The sequence below is a fragment of the Notolabrus celidotus genome, chromosome 1, assembly GCF_009762535.1.
Source record: "Notolabrus celidotus isolate fNotCel1 chromosome 1, fNotCel1.pri, whole genome shotgun sequence".
Classification (NCBI taxonomy): Eukaryota; Metazoa; Chordata; class Actinopteri; order Labriformes; family Labridae; genus Notolabrus; species Notolabrus celidotus.
In genome coordinates this window covers 12,255,926-12,268,724 of record NC_048272.1, presented here as the reverse complement: position 1 = coordinate 12,268,724, position 12,799 = coordinate 12,255,926, and the positions used below count along the sequence as shown (strand labels likewise).

Sequence of the window (12,799 nt, the reverse complement as noted above, 5' to 3'; positions counted from 1 at the left end):
TCTCAAACTATGAAGCCCATGCGGAAGTGTTATAAACTGCAATACATCGAGAATCCACTTGAGGCTGGCTGCAGAAACACCGGAAACCACATAGACATGAATGGGAAAAAGACGATCTTTGCAGCATTAATAAACATGTTAACAGCCTGGTTCAAAAAACGTCTTGGCTCTACGAAGCCAATCTCTCTATCGGCACACACTGTACGGGGGGTGAATTTTTTTCTAACGCGATGGTTCAGAAGATATTAAGATTACAAGTTTTTGCCCAAATAAGGACATGACTGACGTGACTCCCGGTCGGGAACACATAACTGTTGGCTAGGAGGCTCACACTACGTCACACTCTGCCTTGTTGAGTTCCGCATTTCCAATATGGCTGCCGCCGTCGATTGGCTTCAAAACAGCTCTCAGGAACAGATGGGTGACATCACGGATACTACGTCCATATTTTTTACAGTCTATGGACTGCACACACCGATCTGTGTGCAGAGAAAATCTGGTTGGGAGGGACAGTGTTGACATTCGAAGTCCCTCTCTCTGAACAGATGTTTACTCTGTGACGACCAACAGCAGCTTTAAGGAAACAAATTTACAAAAGATGAAACACTTTTACAAAGTTTGAGACAATTTTACAAACCATGGAACATTTTTACCATTTCTGCAACGAAGTAACATTTCATTTTTACGGAAAGGGAATGTACCAAATACCGGAAGTGATCCGGAAGTGATCAAGTGAGGGGTCAATTAGTTTGTTTTGATGGTGAGAAACCAAAGGGAGCGACATGCTGTACATATTAGGACATCCTCAGATCTCAGCGTGAGGTGTTAGACCTCAGATGAAAAAGCATCATGTCTCTGTAAACGCTCTGTCATATCTCCGCAAAACCTTCATCATGTGTCAGAATTCAGACGAAACCATTGTGTCCATGGATTAGATAATCTCAGTGAATTTTAATTATTCTTCGCTGGCTCAATCTGCATCCATACACTACACCAACTCTATGCCAAGTGTAGTAGCTAACAGGGGTGCTAAGTTACAAAGTGCATCCAGTCCAGCACTGTTCCTAATAGGGGAGGGTGAGGAACAATGTGACATACAGTATCTGTTCATCTCCCACATTGAAAAATTGGTGCTACAGTTATTGACAAATAAGGGAAAATTTGAAATATTTTTTACAAGCTGTGGGCATATTTTTCATCTTGTAGGCTGATTCTAAAGTTGTATAAAATACTCAAAGCATAATTTATTTGGTTCCTTTTTTGTGATATGGTTAGTAATGGTCGCTAGTGTTATGGTCTGAGCACAATTTTATCTTGTGGCTTAAAAAAATAATAATAATATATATATATATATATATATTATATTTATATTATATATATATAAATATTATGTATTTTATATAAAAGTTGTTTAAATTGCAATTTGCTCTATTCTTGCTGTCTCACACTAAATGTAGAGACATTCGACAGCCTCTCTTACATCTGTAAATAGACTTTGGGTAAGCCTAAATCCTTTGCATAAAAAATCAAAACTGAAAAAAGACTTTTGAAAACGTTTTCTAAATAAACTAACAATCCTACATAATTATGGCATATTATTCTCAAATTATATTTGAATATTTTGTAAAATAATTCATATTTTAGAGCATTATGAGAGAGACAAATAGGTTGAGGGAATAAGAATGACTGCACATGCTATTCTTAAAATGTTGCAATCATCTCTTGCCATGTTGTAAGTGCCTCAAGGGTTGAGGTCAGTTGCCAAACTGTGATTAATTTGTCACACAAAATCACCTATAAATATAATGGGTATAAACAGAAGTGAAAGTTAAATTTATTTTAAAAAATGCTTGAGTATATTCAAAAATAACGTCGCAACTATCCCCTGTCTCCCCTAATTCTGAGACACAAGCACTTTACTTTGAGTATTTATAACTAATGTTACTTTCTGCTGTACGAAAAGTCAACGACAAATTTTGTACCATTTAATATTATATATATTTTATTGCATAATATTAATAATGTCACTGTATGTGTCACAGAAGAAGTTGCCCAATATGCCCGGGGGTTAATCCATCCCTTCAAACTTCTGTTTTTTCACTAAGCACCACTCCTTTTTTAGAAATACTGTATTCAACCAATGGGTAACTATTTTATTTGGCTTTTGCTTGACTTTTTGTACGTTTTTTATGTTTGGTTACAGACAAATGTCGCCAAAAAATTTCAGACAATTGGCTTATGGTTTCAGTATGATAAGGGGGAAACATCAGAGTCAATCTGATTTTCTGGCAAGAGCAAGCCCCACTGTTCAATGAAACTTGTGCTGACAAGAACTAGTCAGAGTGATACATCCTAATTTTCTTTATCTCTTATAGACTGGCCCACCTTATCTCTTAGCTTGGGTACTTGATGTGAGTTGTACCCCATGATGTTTGTGGTCTGTAGATAGAGTACATACCATAAATAGACCAAAAGTGCATTTATACACTAAAAGGAACGTGAAGCCGTCTGATAGACTGTGGTAAAGAGATAAAAGCAACGCTCTCTTAACAGTACAGCCTAACATGCCTGATCGATTCAGTAGGACCAGTTGTTTCAATCCCACTTCACGCAGCAGGCAGCAGTATGTCTTTCAAGTGAGCAGTGGTTGACAAGTGGGTGTCCTCCTTCGTCAGTATTTAAAAAAAAAAGGCACAACATGACAAAAGCCATGACACAAAAGGTTCAGCAGTGAATTCTCACGTCTCAGTCTCACCCCCAGCTGGTCTAATCTTTACTTTTTCATAAGCCTCTTCCACTGCATCTTACCATGGTACTTAAAGATCAATGATGTAGACAAGCTGGAATGAGGCAGACCACAGCACAAGATCTGGTCTGAAGCTAGTTGCCACAATTTAAAAAGGGAAGCAGCCTAAATCAACCCTCTTCTTCAAGTCACTTTTTTTTTTTTTTTAAGCTATAATTTTGGCCTCTTTGCCTTTATTTTTGACAGCTGAAGAGAGACAGGAAATGTGGGGAGTAGAGAGCAGGGAAAGACATGCAGGAAATGGTCGACCGGCCGGGAATCGAACCGGCGACCCCTGCAACGAGGATTGTAGCCTCTGCATGTGGGGCACTTAGACTGCTAGGCCACCAGCACCCCCAAGTCACATTTTTAAAGTCTTCTTTTCCCAGAGATCTTTCCAGGAGATCTTTCTCTTTTGTACTCCCTACCAACTCATCCACTGCCCTTGCCTTGCCTGTGCCACAGCCTTTGCACACCTGGTTGCCTCCCCCTGCTGGTACCAAGGCTGAACTTGGCCAAAAATGCTTGGTGTTGAAGTGCTCCTTTTTGCCTGGTGTATAGCACCATTTTTGACAACTTGCCAAGGTGGGGGCAGCTTGAACTACGAGTGGGTCTCATGCCATCGTTACATCATCTCCAGTCTGACTTTTGTGCACTTGACCTCCTCTGTCAGACTAGATGGGTAGTTCTAGGATGCCTTTGCCACAGAGCCCAATACTGCTGAGACACCTGGGAAAGCCAAGCCTTTTCCTTATGTGTGAGCTGATCAGCCTCTGAAGCTTTTTCACCTTTGATATCAGGGCTTCATACAAAGTTAGTGGCCACATGACACATGAGCAGAGACTGAACTGCATATACCAAAGCTTCAATTCGTCAGGAAGCATGGTTTTGTTGTTACTCTCCAGGCCACCCACTGCATCCTCCCTAAGTTGTTCTACCTGCTCTGTGTCCTTGAGGGCAGCATTGTACCATCTGCCTTGATTCTTTGCTGGCATCAGAGACTGTTGGTATTTTCTCATTGCCTGGATGCATGTAGAAGAGTTGGTCAGACAGTTTCCCTTTGACAATGGAGATGCTGCTGGACTTACTTAATTTTCATCTTTCAATGCACTACAACAGGTGTATGGTACAGGCCTTGGTTATATGATTGTTGTGAGATCATCTATGTATGCTCTAAAAGGAGACAGCCTCAAGGCCAGGGGTTGTCTCCTGGCCTCCAACTACCTGACCTGATGATCACTCCCATGGCCATGGTAAAGATCTAGGGGTTTCCCACTTCTAGATGTTGCTACGCAGTGGTGTAATCTGCTGTTGTCACACATAGCTGCACACCCTGAAATTACAGGTGCATCTCAATGAATTTTTATATTGTTAAAAAAAAGTGTCATCTTATGCAGACCAGAGGAGAATGTGAGGGACTGTGAGCCGATGGCTTTGGTGAGAACCAGGAAAACCAGGAGGAGGTCTGTACTCTGCTTCTCATGTCTGGATCTGATGCCAGATGGTGCTGGCATATTTCAAATAAAAAAATGTGGAACATAATAGATTAGAATTTTGATATTTAATGCTGGGTGTTTTTATGTGAATACTCTACCTCAAAGAAATTTGTTTCTCTTCACAAGTACTCTTGTAACGTTTTTATGACTGATTGAGGAAATGATGGATAATAATGGTTTCACATTTGGAGCTGCATAATGTCAGACACACAAGTTCTCATTCATCGTGATCATTTGAATGCTCTGGTGGAGAAAATAATCGCTACCTTTGTTACATTTAGGGGAGTTAAAGTTTGCTCATCTATTTTCACATCTCAAATTGAAAATACATTAAAATAAGCCCTCTCAAATTACAAAAGTAAAGATTAATATAAGAATGTATTGATCATTAATTATTAGCTATTATTCAGGTGTCAACATCAATTTTATTCAGAAGCTGGTAAAGGAAAGGATCATTCTGTCTGTATTAAATACTGTGTTTGTTTGTTTCTTTTGTTAACCCTGCAATAATTGACCATAACTGAAAATACCCTTATTATCAATTCTGTATTACTGTCACCTACAATAAAACTTAAGCTGTTGTAAAAATAAGATTGAGTATAAAATATATTGTTTACCTCAGAAATTTAGTGAATTACAGTAATGCATTAAAAAAATCAAGTTAGGCACAAATAACAGAACATTGCTCTCAAGTACAGTACATGAGTAAATATACATTAACGTTGCACTACTGCTAACATGTGGGGTATTACACAAACTCCAATCATGCACTAAAACCCTATAAAAAAATGACAATTTTTTTTCAATTTAGTAATTTTGTAAGATAAGAAAAAAAGTTGTATTGAGCTAAAACTGAGATAGCTGCCAAACTTATGTGTAACAATGTTACTATAGTCTACAATGTTGTAATAAAATAAAATAAAACATTCTTAAATGGTCATTTACTGAACTTAACATCACGTGGTTTAAATATATGTTTAACACTTAGGGAAATAGTAGTGTCAAAAAAACTAGTACAAGACTACATCAACAAACAGTGCCGAAGCCAACAACGACCAGTAGAGGGCAGCAAAACATTAAGTTAGGTAATGATGTGAGGACATCTTGAGTTTCATGTTTTGAATATAGATATATTCTATTGATGACAGGTGCAGCTGTTGTTATTTCATCACTCACTTTAAATGTGTGAAACTGTGTTGTGTTGTGAAACTCTTTGAAGATGTTCAAACGTCTCTAAACTGTTCAGGCAGATGCAATTAAATCACATTTTAAAGAGTGTCAGACGGATACCTAAGATAGAGCTAATTGATGTATTTTTATTACATCTAAAAATAACAAGGCTTAATTAATTATTACATTTTATTTATAAAGGGACCATGTACAATATTGGACATAAATGTTGCCATTTGATGCATTCTACCAGAGTTAGCTTAGAGCTAATTTACATCTGCAGCTCCTTGGCAGGTCACAATTAAAAGGTTAGGTAAGGTAACCGATACTGAGGTACGAGATACTGAAAAAAGCCAATCTTTCTATATTATTCGTTCACAATAGCAATTTGATCAAGTATACACTGAAATAATCTAAGCAATTATAATTTTCTGTTTCTATTTCATGTTTATCCCCCTGCTACGACAATTAACATTCATGAGGGTAGATGTTAAGCCAGACCTTATGAAAATAAAAATATCTTTCAACTAGTTTAACAAAATGTCTGCATTGTGTATGATATTAGAATACCAGTACATCTCTAGGCTGTTGGTAGGGCTTTTCCTGATTAACTTGTAACTTAGGGTATACCATGTGTTACCTGAATTTAACCTCAGCTTTTAGGCTATTGTTAAAATATTCATGCAGACTGGAAAATTCCCAATTTTGAGTCTCATACAGCAAATGTTGTTGAATTTCTATAATACCTAATGCAGAAATAAGACATTCACAGATTAATAAACCTTAGTGGAATATAACAGCTTTTAGCGTATGCATGTTCGGGGACCAGTTTAGGTTTAATGTCTCCTTTTCAACACCAGGGGTCATATGAATACAGGAAATATACCTACTCCACCCATGAATTTCCGCCAACACATCAACAAATCTCAAATATCGTGAGGTGACATTAAAGAATGCATGTCAGCTATGCCAAGAATGAAATCCAAAACACTTGCTTGTGTCAAGGTTAGGTGTAGAGAGATGCCATTTGGGACATAAAGTTGGCAGACATAGCTCAGTGTCCTTGTGCTCACCCCAAACCCTTGAAAGTTACATTATTAATGATAAGCTGATATCAATTTGCATTATACTCATGCAAAATGGGTATTTTCTTCTTAAAATGCATCAGGTATACTTAGAAAACACCCTAATCGAGTTGAGGGTGTCATTACCATAGTCATTAATTGAAAGTCGAAGCCATAAGCTTATTACCTGGACTGACCCTCTGACGTCAATGAAGGAAATATCGCGAGACTTCCGTCCGGTGTAAGCTCTTATAACCAGAGGCACGTCCTCGTCCTTTTCGTTCGTCCTCAGTGCAGGATAACGAAGCAGTCATCTTTATCACCTTCTTCGAAAAAGAGTGTCTCTTATTCAGCGCTCAACATTAGAACATCAAAGCTGCTACTATCCTGACCACAACGAGACACCAGAAGAGCAATCTACCTTGAAGGTTAAAGTGTTTAAGGAGGTAAGTCACTTATTTCGTCATCATCTTCTTCACGCTGGTTGTAGCTTTTTAGCTAATGTTAGCAGCTTAGCTAACGTCGGTCAACCGGCAAATATCACGAGCGAGAAGGCGTACACCAAGTCTGACCTTTTATTACACTTAAGGTGTGTCTGTATCACTGATACCTGATATTTTAGTGTTAATATGAACCGGTTTAGGTTGGAGATATAAAGTCGTGACTTCTGCTCTCTTGTTTAATGACTGTGTTACTCTATGGGAGTCGTCACGTAAGACCACTCGGAGGTGTTTATAAAGGCGCTCCAGCAGGTTAAAGGGTCTTAAATTGACAGTATTTTTTAACTCCAATAGCTGTAAGCATCCGAGTTAATCATCGTTTTGACTTTCTAGTGAGCTCATAAGGTTCAAGCAAGGATACGGGACTCATTTGGTTACAATCCCGTTAGAACCCAGCTGTAAATGCCACTCTCGCTTGTTGACATGTTAAAGAAATCACATCACAAAGTTTAATCAGGGTTGATAAGACAGGAGGTATGAGTACCTTATAGACAGCTGTTGTATTATTACTAGCTCATGCCCCTTTCCTGGAACTGCGGTAGGTAGGGGCGGTGTATGGCAGTGATCTGTCTGTCGAGGAATGTGTAAACTTGGATCAGGAGGAGGAAGAGTAGATCATAGACCGAAACTGTGAGATCTGTATTTCCACCAAATGAGAAATACAGAAAATTACCTCTTGTGTGATTTTTTTTTTTTTTTTATGTCAGACACTATGGTCAGACACCTGTTGCAGTGTCTGCAGCATTTCACCCAACTCAAAAAATGTGAATGTTTCCTCTGAAGTTTAATTACAACACACACTTGAAAAAGTATTGGGTTTTTTTTAGTGAGTATTTATGTAGCTATGCGTTAACACAGTAACAATAACATAGTAATAGAAACAGCACATGTTTTGGACTGAAGGTGATTTATTGATTATCAAAATAGTAGTTTGACCTTTCAACAAAGTCCACTTGTCTGAAATGCTATGTACATTTCTGCCTTCCCTGATCTATATCACATTCACGGGGTAATACACTGAGCAAACTGTCTTAGGTTATAATAGAATTAAACTTATTTTGGTTTGGTAAAAGCACACATTAAACAAATGTTTTATTTTTAAACAATTGCAATTTCCTCCTTTTAAAACATATTTTAACAACAACAAGAGTGCAGTTACATTTTCTCTATGTCTAAAATATACAACCAAACATCTCCTCAGTTTTCAAATGACCATAGTGATATAATCTGCTGTTCTGTACATGAATACTGTACAGTGAAGTATTTAATACAAAGTTCCAGAACTTCCAGTCCTTCATGAGCAGAAATTGGATTGGAAATCTTCTTGGATTTTTCTGCTTTCGCATTTGACCCGAAAGCAATAAAAATGTCTCTTATGTAATGGAGGTGCCTCTAAGCCTTTGTGCTGCAAAACAGGTTTTGCGGCACAGTCAGAGGAGTCGGAATTTTCCGCTACACGAGTCCGTATTAAATCAAATTCTTTTCTCCTTCAAACTTTTAGACAATCATCATCACCGCTGCTGACTATGGATGTGATCGTTCGTCGCTGTCCGTTCCTGGCTCGCGTGCCTCAGGCTTTCTTCCAGCAGACCAAAAAGACTCTGACGGTGTACGCCCAGAAATGCCCCATCATGATGGAGCTTGCCTCAAAACCTATGGCTCCATCAATGGCTCGGGCCCTGTGCTCATCCTCCTCTTCCTCTCACCAGAGGACAGATGACACCGTGTCTGCCAGTGAAGGTGAGGGTGAAAAACAAAGAGCAGCTTTATTTATTTTTTTACCTAATTCAACTTAAGATATATTAAAACAAAATAAATATCTCAGTTGATGTAATAACACATTGAAGGATGCTGGGTGTTGTATGTTTTATATGTTTTTAGAATAAAAAGTCTAAAACCACTTGTCTACTTGCAGGGCCAAAGCAAGAAGGAGTGATGCCCACTGGCCACCCCATGCCACCTTCAGGCCAGGCTATGGCCTCCAAATGCCCCTTCCTGGCTGCCGAGATGGGCCAGAAGAACAGCAGCGTGGTGCGCCAGGTTGGCATGGAGTTCCAAGAGGATGTTCAGGAAGTCCGCACTGTCCAGAAAGGTAAGAGTTGTTGTCAAAAAGAAAGTCAGACTGCTCCGTTTAAACCAGCATTATGCCCTCAATGTGACTCCTCTGTCCTCTCTTGATTGCAGAAATGTCAGCTCCACAGCTGAAGAAGCCTTCTTTGGCCAGCAGCATGAAGGGAAGTGAAGGAGAGCAGAGTAATCTGATGAAGACACTCCTGAAACAACAACCTAAACGGGTGTCTCACTTGCTGCAGGACAACTTGACAGGAAGCAGTAAGTTTTATTTGGGTGTTCTTATAACAGATTTATTCTGAGAATCAAAGCACTGTGGGATGATACTCATTTTACGAGTTTTAGTGGTCATATATCACCTGAAAATACATGTTTTGGTGTGTTTGAGTAAGACAATCTGAGACTTTCATCATGCTAGCTATTGCTTCATCTGCTTCAATGCAACATGCACTTAGGAAACCTTGTTTCCCTCTTCTGTCACAGTGTCCCGCTTCCAATACGATAACTTTTTCGAGAAGAAGATCGTGGAGAAGAAGAGTGACCACACCTACCGTGTGTTCAAGACCGTGAACCGCCTGGCCAACGAGTTCCCCATGGCAGACAACTTCACTGGCTCTTTAGAGGAAAAGAGGGAGGTGTCTGTCTGGTGCAGCAACGACTACTTGGGCATGAGTCGACACCCACGGGTGGTGCAGTCCATAATGTGAGTAACGGAGAAGTTGTTTGTTTCAGGGAAATGTTCACTGATTCAGACCCGTGGGTTGAGGGGTGTTTACATGTAATGGGAGGACTATTTATCTTGGCTCTCCACGTCTCTTGTGTACTGAGTTTCGGGGAAAGAAAGAAACGGAAAAAGATTGAGACAAAGCGCATGATAACTGAAAAGAACCTGACACCCATAGGTGATCTGGTGCACTGTTCGTGTGAGTATAGAGTGTTAGTTGGTCATAGGTAACACCTAAACCTCTGAGGCCCCTTTGAGGTGGGATGTTTGTCTTATTATCTTCCTTCATACATGTTTGAACTTGCCCAGCTATCTTATTCCCTGTGCTGCAGAAAACCTTGAAGTGAAGTAAACCTGTTTTAATGATTCATGTATTTCCTTTTACTCAGTCCTATCTCTCTGTGACTTCATGTCTGCACGAAACGTATCTTTTATCATCTGTCCTTCCTGTCATCCTTTTTCAGGGACACTTTACGAAAGCATGGTTCAGGGGCAGGAGGCACAAGGAATATCTCTGGGACCAGCAAGTTCCATGTGGAACTGGAACAAGAACTGGCTGACCTTCATAATAAGGACGCTGCACTGCTCTTCACCTCCTGCTTTGTGGCAAATGACTCCACCCTCTTCACCCTCGCTAAGATGCTGCCTGGTATGCCATAAGAAAATCAACATGTGCAGTAAATCCAATATTTCTAAGTCTTTCCTGTTGCCCTTAATACCTTTTAACACCTATTATTCTCTCTCCTCTCTCTTTTTCTACTACTTTAGATTGTGAGATCTACTCTGATGCAGGGAACCATGCCTCAATGATTCAGGGTATCCGCAACAGTGGTGTTAAGAAATTCGTTTTCCGCCACAATGACGTCGCCCATCTCCGAGAGATGTTACAAAAGGGGGACCCAACAAAACCCAAGATTGTGGCCTTCGAGACTGTCCACTCCATGGATGGTAAGTGATGGACTGTCCATTCTATCTGTCAGGAAGCACATATCCAACACCCTTGTAACATAAAAAGTGTGACGATTGTAATGCATGTGTTAGGTCAAACCGAGTCCTTTTGTAGAATATTTTTCTTGGCTTATGACTAAACTGTTCTTCTGTCCATTTTTCTTTCACATAGGCGCCGTGTGTCCGCTGGAGGAAATGTGCGACGTTTCCCACGAGTTTGGTGCCATCACCTTTGTAGACGAGGTCCACGCTGTGGGTCTGTATGGCGCCAGAGGAGGTGGCATCGGGGACAGAGATGGTATCATGGACAAGATGGATATCATCTCAGGCACACTAGGTCAGCATGTAACCACTATCAAAAATGGTGACAGGATATGCCAAAGAGTATTGTGACTTTAGAGCCATATCAAAACATTTACAGGACTTATTCCACTCTGCATATGTTTAGCTGTCATTTGATACAGTTTTTATTAATCAAAACAAACACTAGCAGCTGATAGAAATCTCAAAGCGGCCTGTTCTGTTGTCAGGATCAGGATCAGGTCTCCTCTGTGTCAAACAATATGCCAAAGGGCTCTAAGAAGCTAGAGCAGCTCTGCTGTTGCTAGGAGACTGTAGGCTCTTGTTGCGCTCTTATTGAATTACCCTCTGTGTCTGTTTGTCGCTTTCAAGCTGAGGGGACAATTATATCTGACTGAGAGCTCCACATATCCTTTTCTTCTGCAGCTGCCGTTTCACTATGATTTAGATTCTGAGATTTCAGTGGGAGGATTTTGATAAAACCACTCAACATTATGTATGACAGGTTTTTAAACATTAATTTTAAAAGAGACAGAAGTTGTCTCCAGTGCTGAAGCAAAGATTTACATTAAAGAGTAACCATATCTTTTTATCCTGTTTTCTTCCAGGCAAAGCGTTCGGCTGTGTGGGCGGCTACATCGCAAGTACAGCTGGGCTGGTGGACACTGTGCGTAGCTACGCAGCTGGTTTCATCTTTACCACCTCTCTGCCGCCGATGCTCTTAGCCGGAGCCAGACAGTCCATCCAGGTTCTTAAAGGAGAAGAGGGGCGCGCTCTGAGACGTAAACACCAGCGAAATGTCAAGCTTCTCAGACAGATGCTAATGGACTCCGGGCTGCCTGTGGTGCACTGCCCAAGCCACATCATCCCAGTTCGGGTAATTTAAGATTTCAATTTTTACTTAATCACCACTTCTGCCTAATTTTTGAGAAAAATCATCTTCTTAAATCTGTCTCTTCAATGGCTCCATTCTGATCATATTATGTGCCTGATTTTTATTTGTAGGTATCAGACGCTGAGAAAAACACACTGGTGTGCGATCTCATGATGAGTCGCCACAACATCTATGTGCAGGCTATCAACTACCCAACTGTCGCCAGGGGGGAGGAGCTTCTGCGCATTGCACCAACACCTCACCACACTCCTGAGATGATGAAATACTTTGTTGGTAAGAAGATTGAGTCATAAAAACAAACAATTAGTTGTACAATTTAAACATTTCAAAACTTGTAATGGAACTGCTCGTATTAATCCTCATTTAATGAGATTTAATCATAGCAGTTATGCCGCACCATAAAAGTTGTAGCTGACTGTAACTATTCCCTAATGAGTAAAACTTAACCTGACCTCTGTTTCTCCTCCACAGAGAGGCTGGTGGACACCTGGAAGGAGGTGGGTCTGGATCTGAAGCCCCACTCTACAGGGGAGTGCACTTTCTGCCAGCAGCCGCTGCACTTTGAAGTGATGAGCGAGCGAGAAAAGTCATACTTCAGTGGCCTCAGCCACCCGATCTCAGCCTGCGCATAACACTACTCTCTTCAACTGCAGGCTGGAGACGGAACATACACACTCATTACCCATTCCTATGTCACTGTCATAGAATGTATTAATTATCTTTGATAAGTCCTCCCTACACATATTATTTAAAATATTCTATGTTCAGATGTTCTTTATGCTCCAAATAAAAATATAAGATGAAAATAAATGTTGTTTGTCGTTCTTTAGAAAGAAGAGATTGAATT

At 40.1% G+C, this 12,799-nt stretch overlaps 1 protein-coding gene across 1 annotated transcript; it reads left to right on the top strand.

Moving 5' to 3' along the window:
• Positions 1-6,778: 6,778 nt before the first annotated feature.
• On the top strand, positions 6,779-12,762 carry alas1 (aminolevulinate, delta-, synthase 1). The gene is made up of 11 exons (XM_034693971.1): positions 6,779-6,961; positions 8,517-8,755; positions 8,931-9,107; positions 9,200-9,346; positions 9,569-9,788; positions 10,274-10,458; positions 10,578-10,757; positions 10,930-11,094; positions 11,666-11,934; positions 12,063-12,225; positions 12,424-12,762. Exons 2-11 carry the CDS (start codon positions 8,542-8,544, stop codon positions 12,582-12,584), a joined length of 1,881 nt encoding a protein of 626 aa, XP_034549862.1. The 5' UTR covers positions 6,779-6,961; positions 8,517-8,541; the 3' UTR covers positions 12,585-12,762.
• The last annotated feature ends 37 nt before the right edge of the window (positions 12,763-12,799 follow it).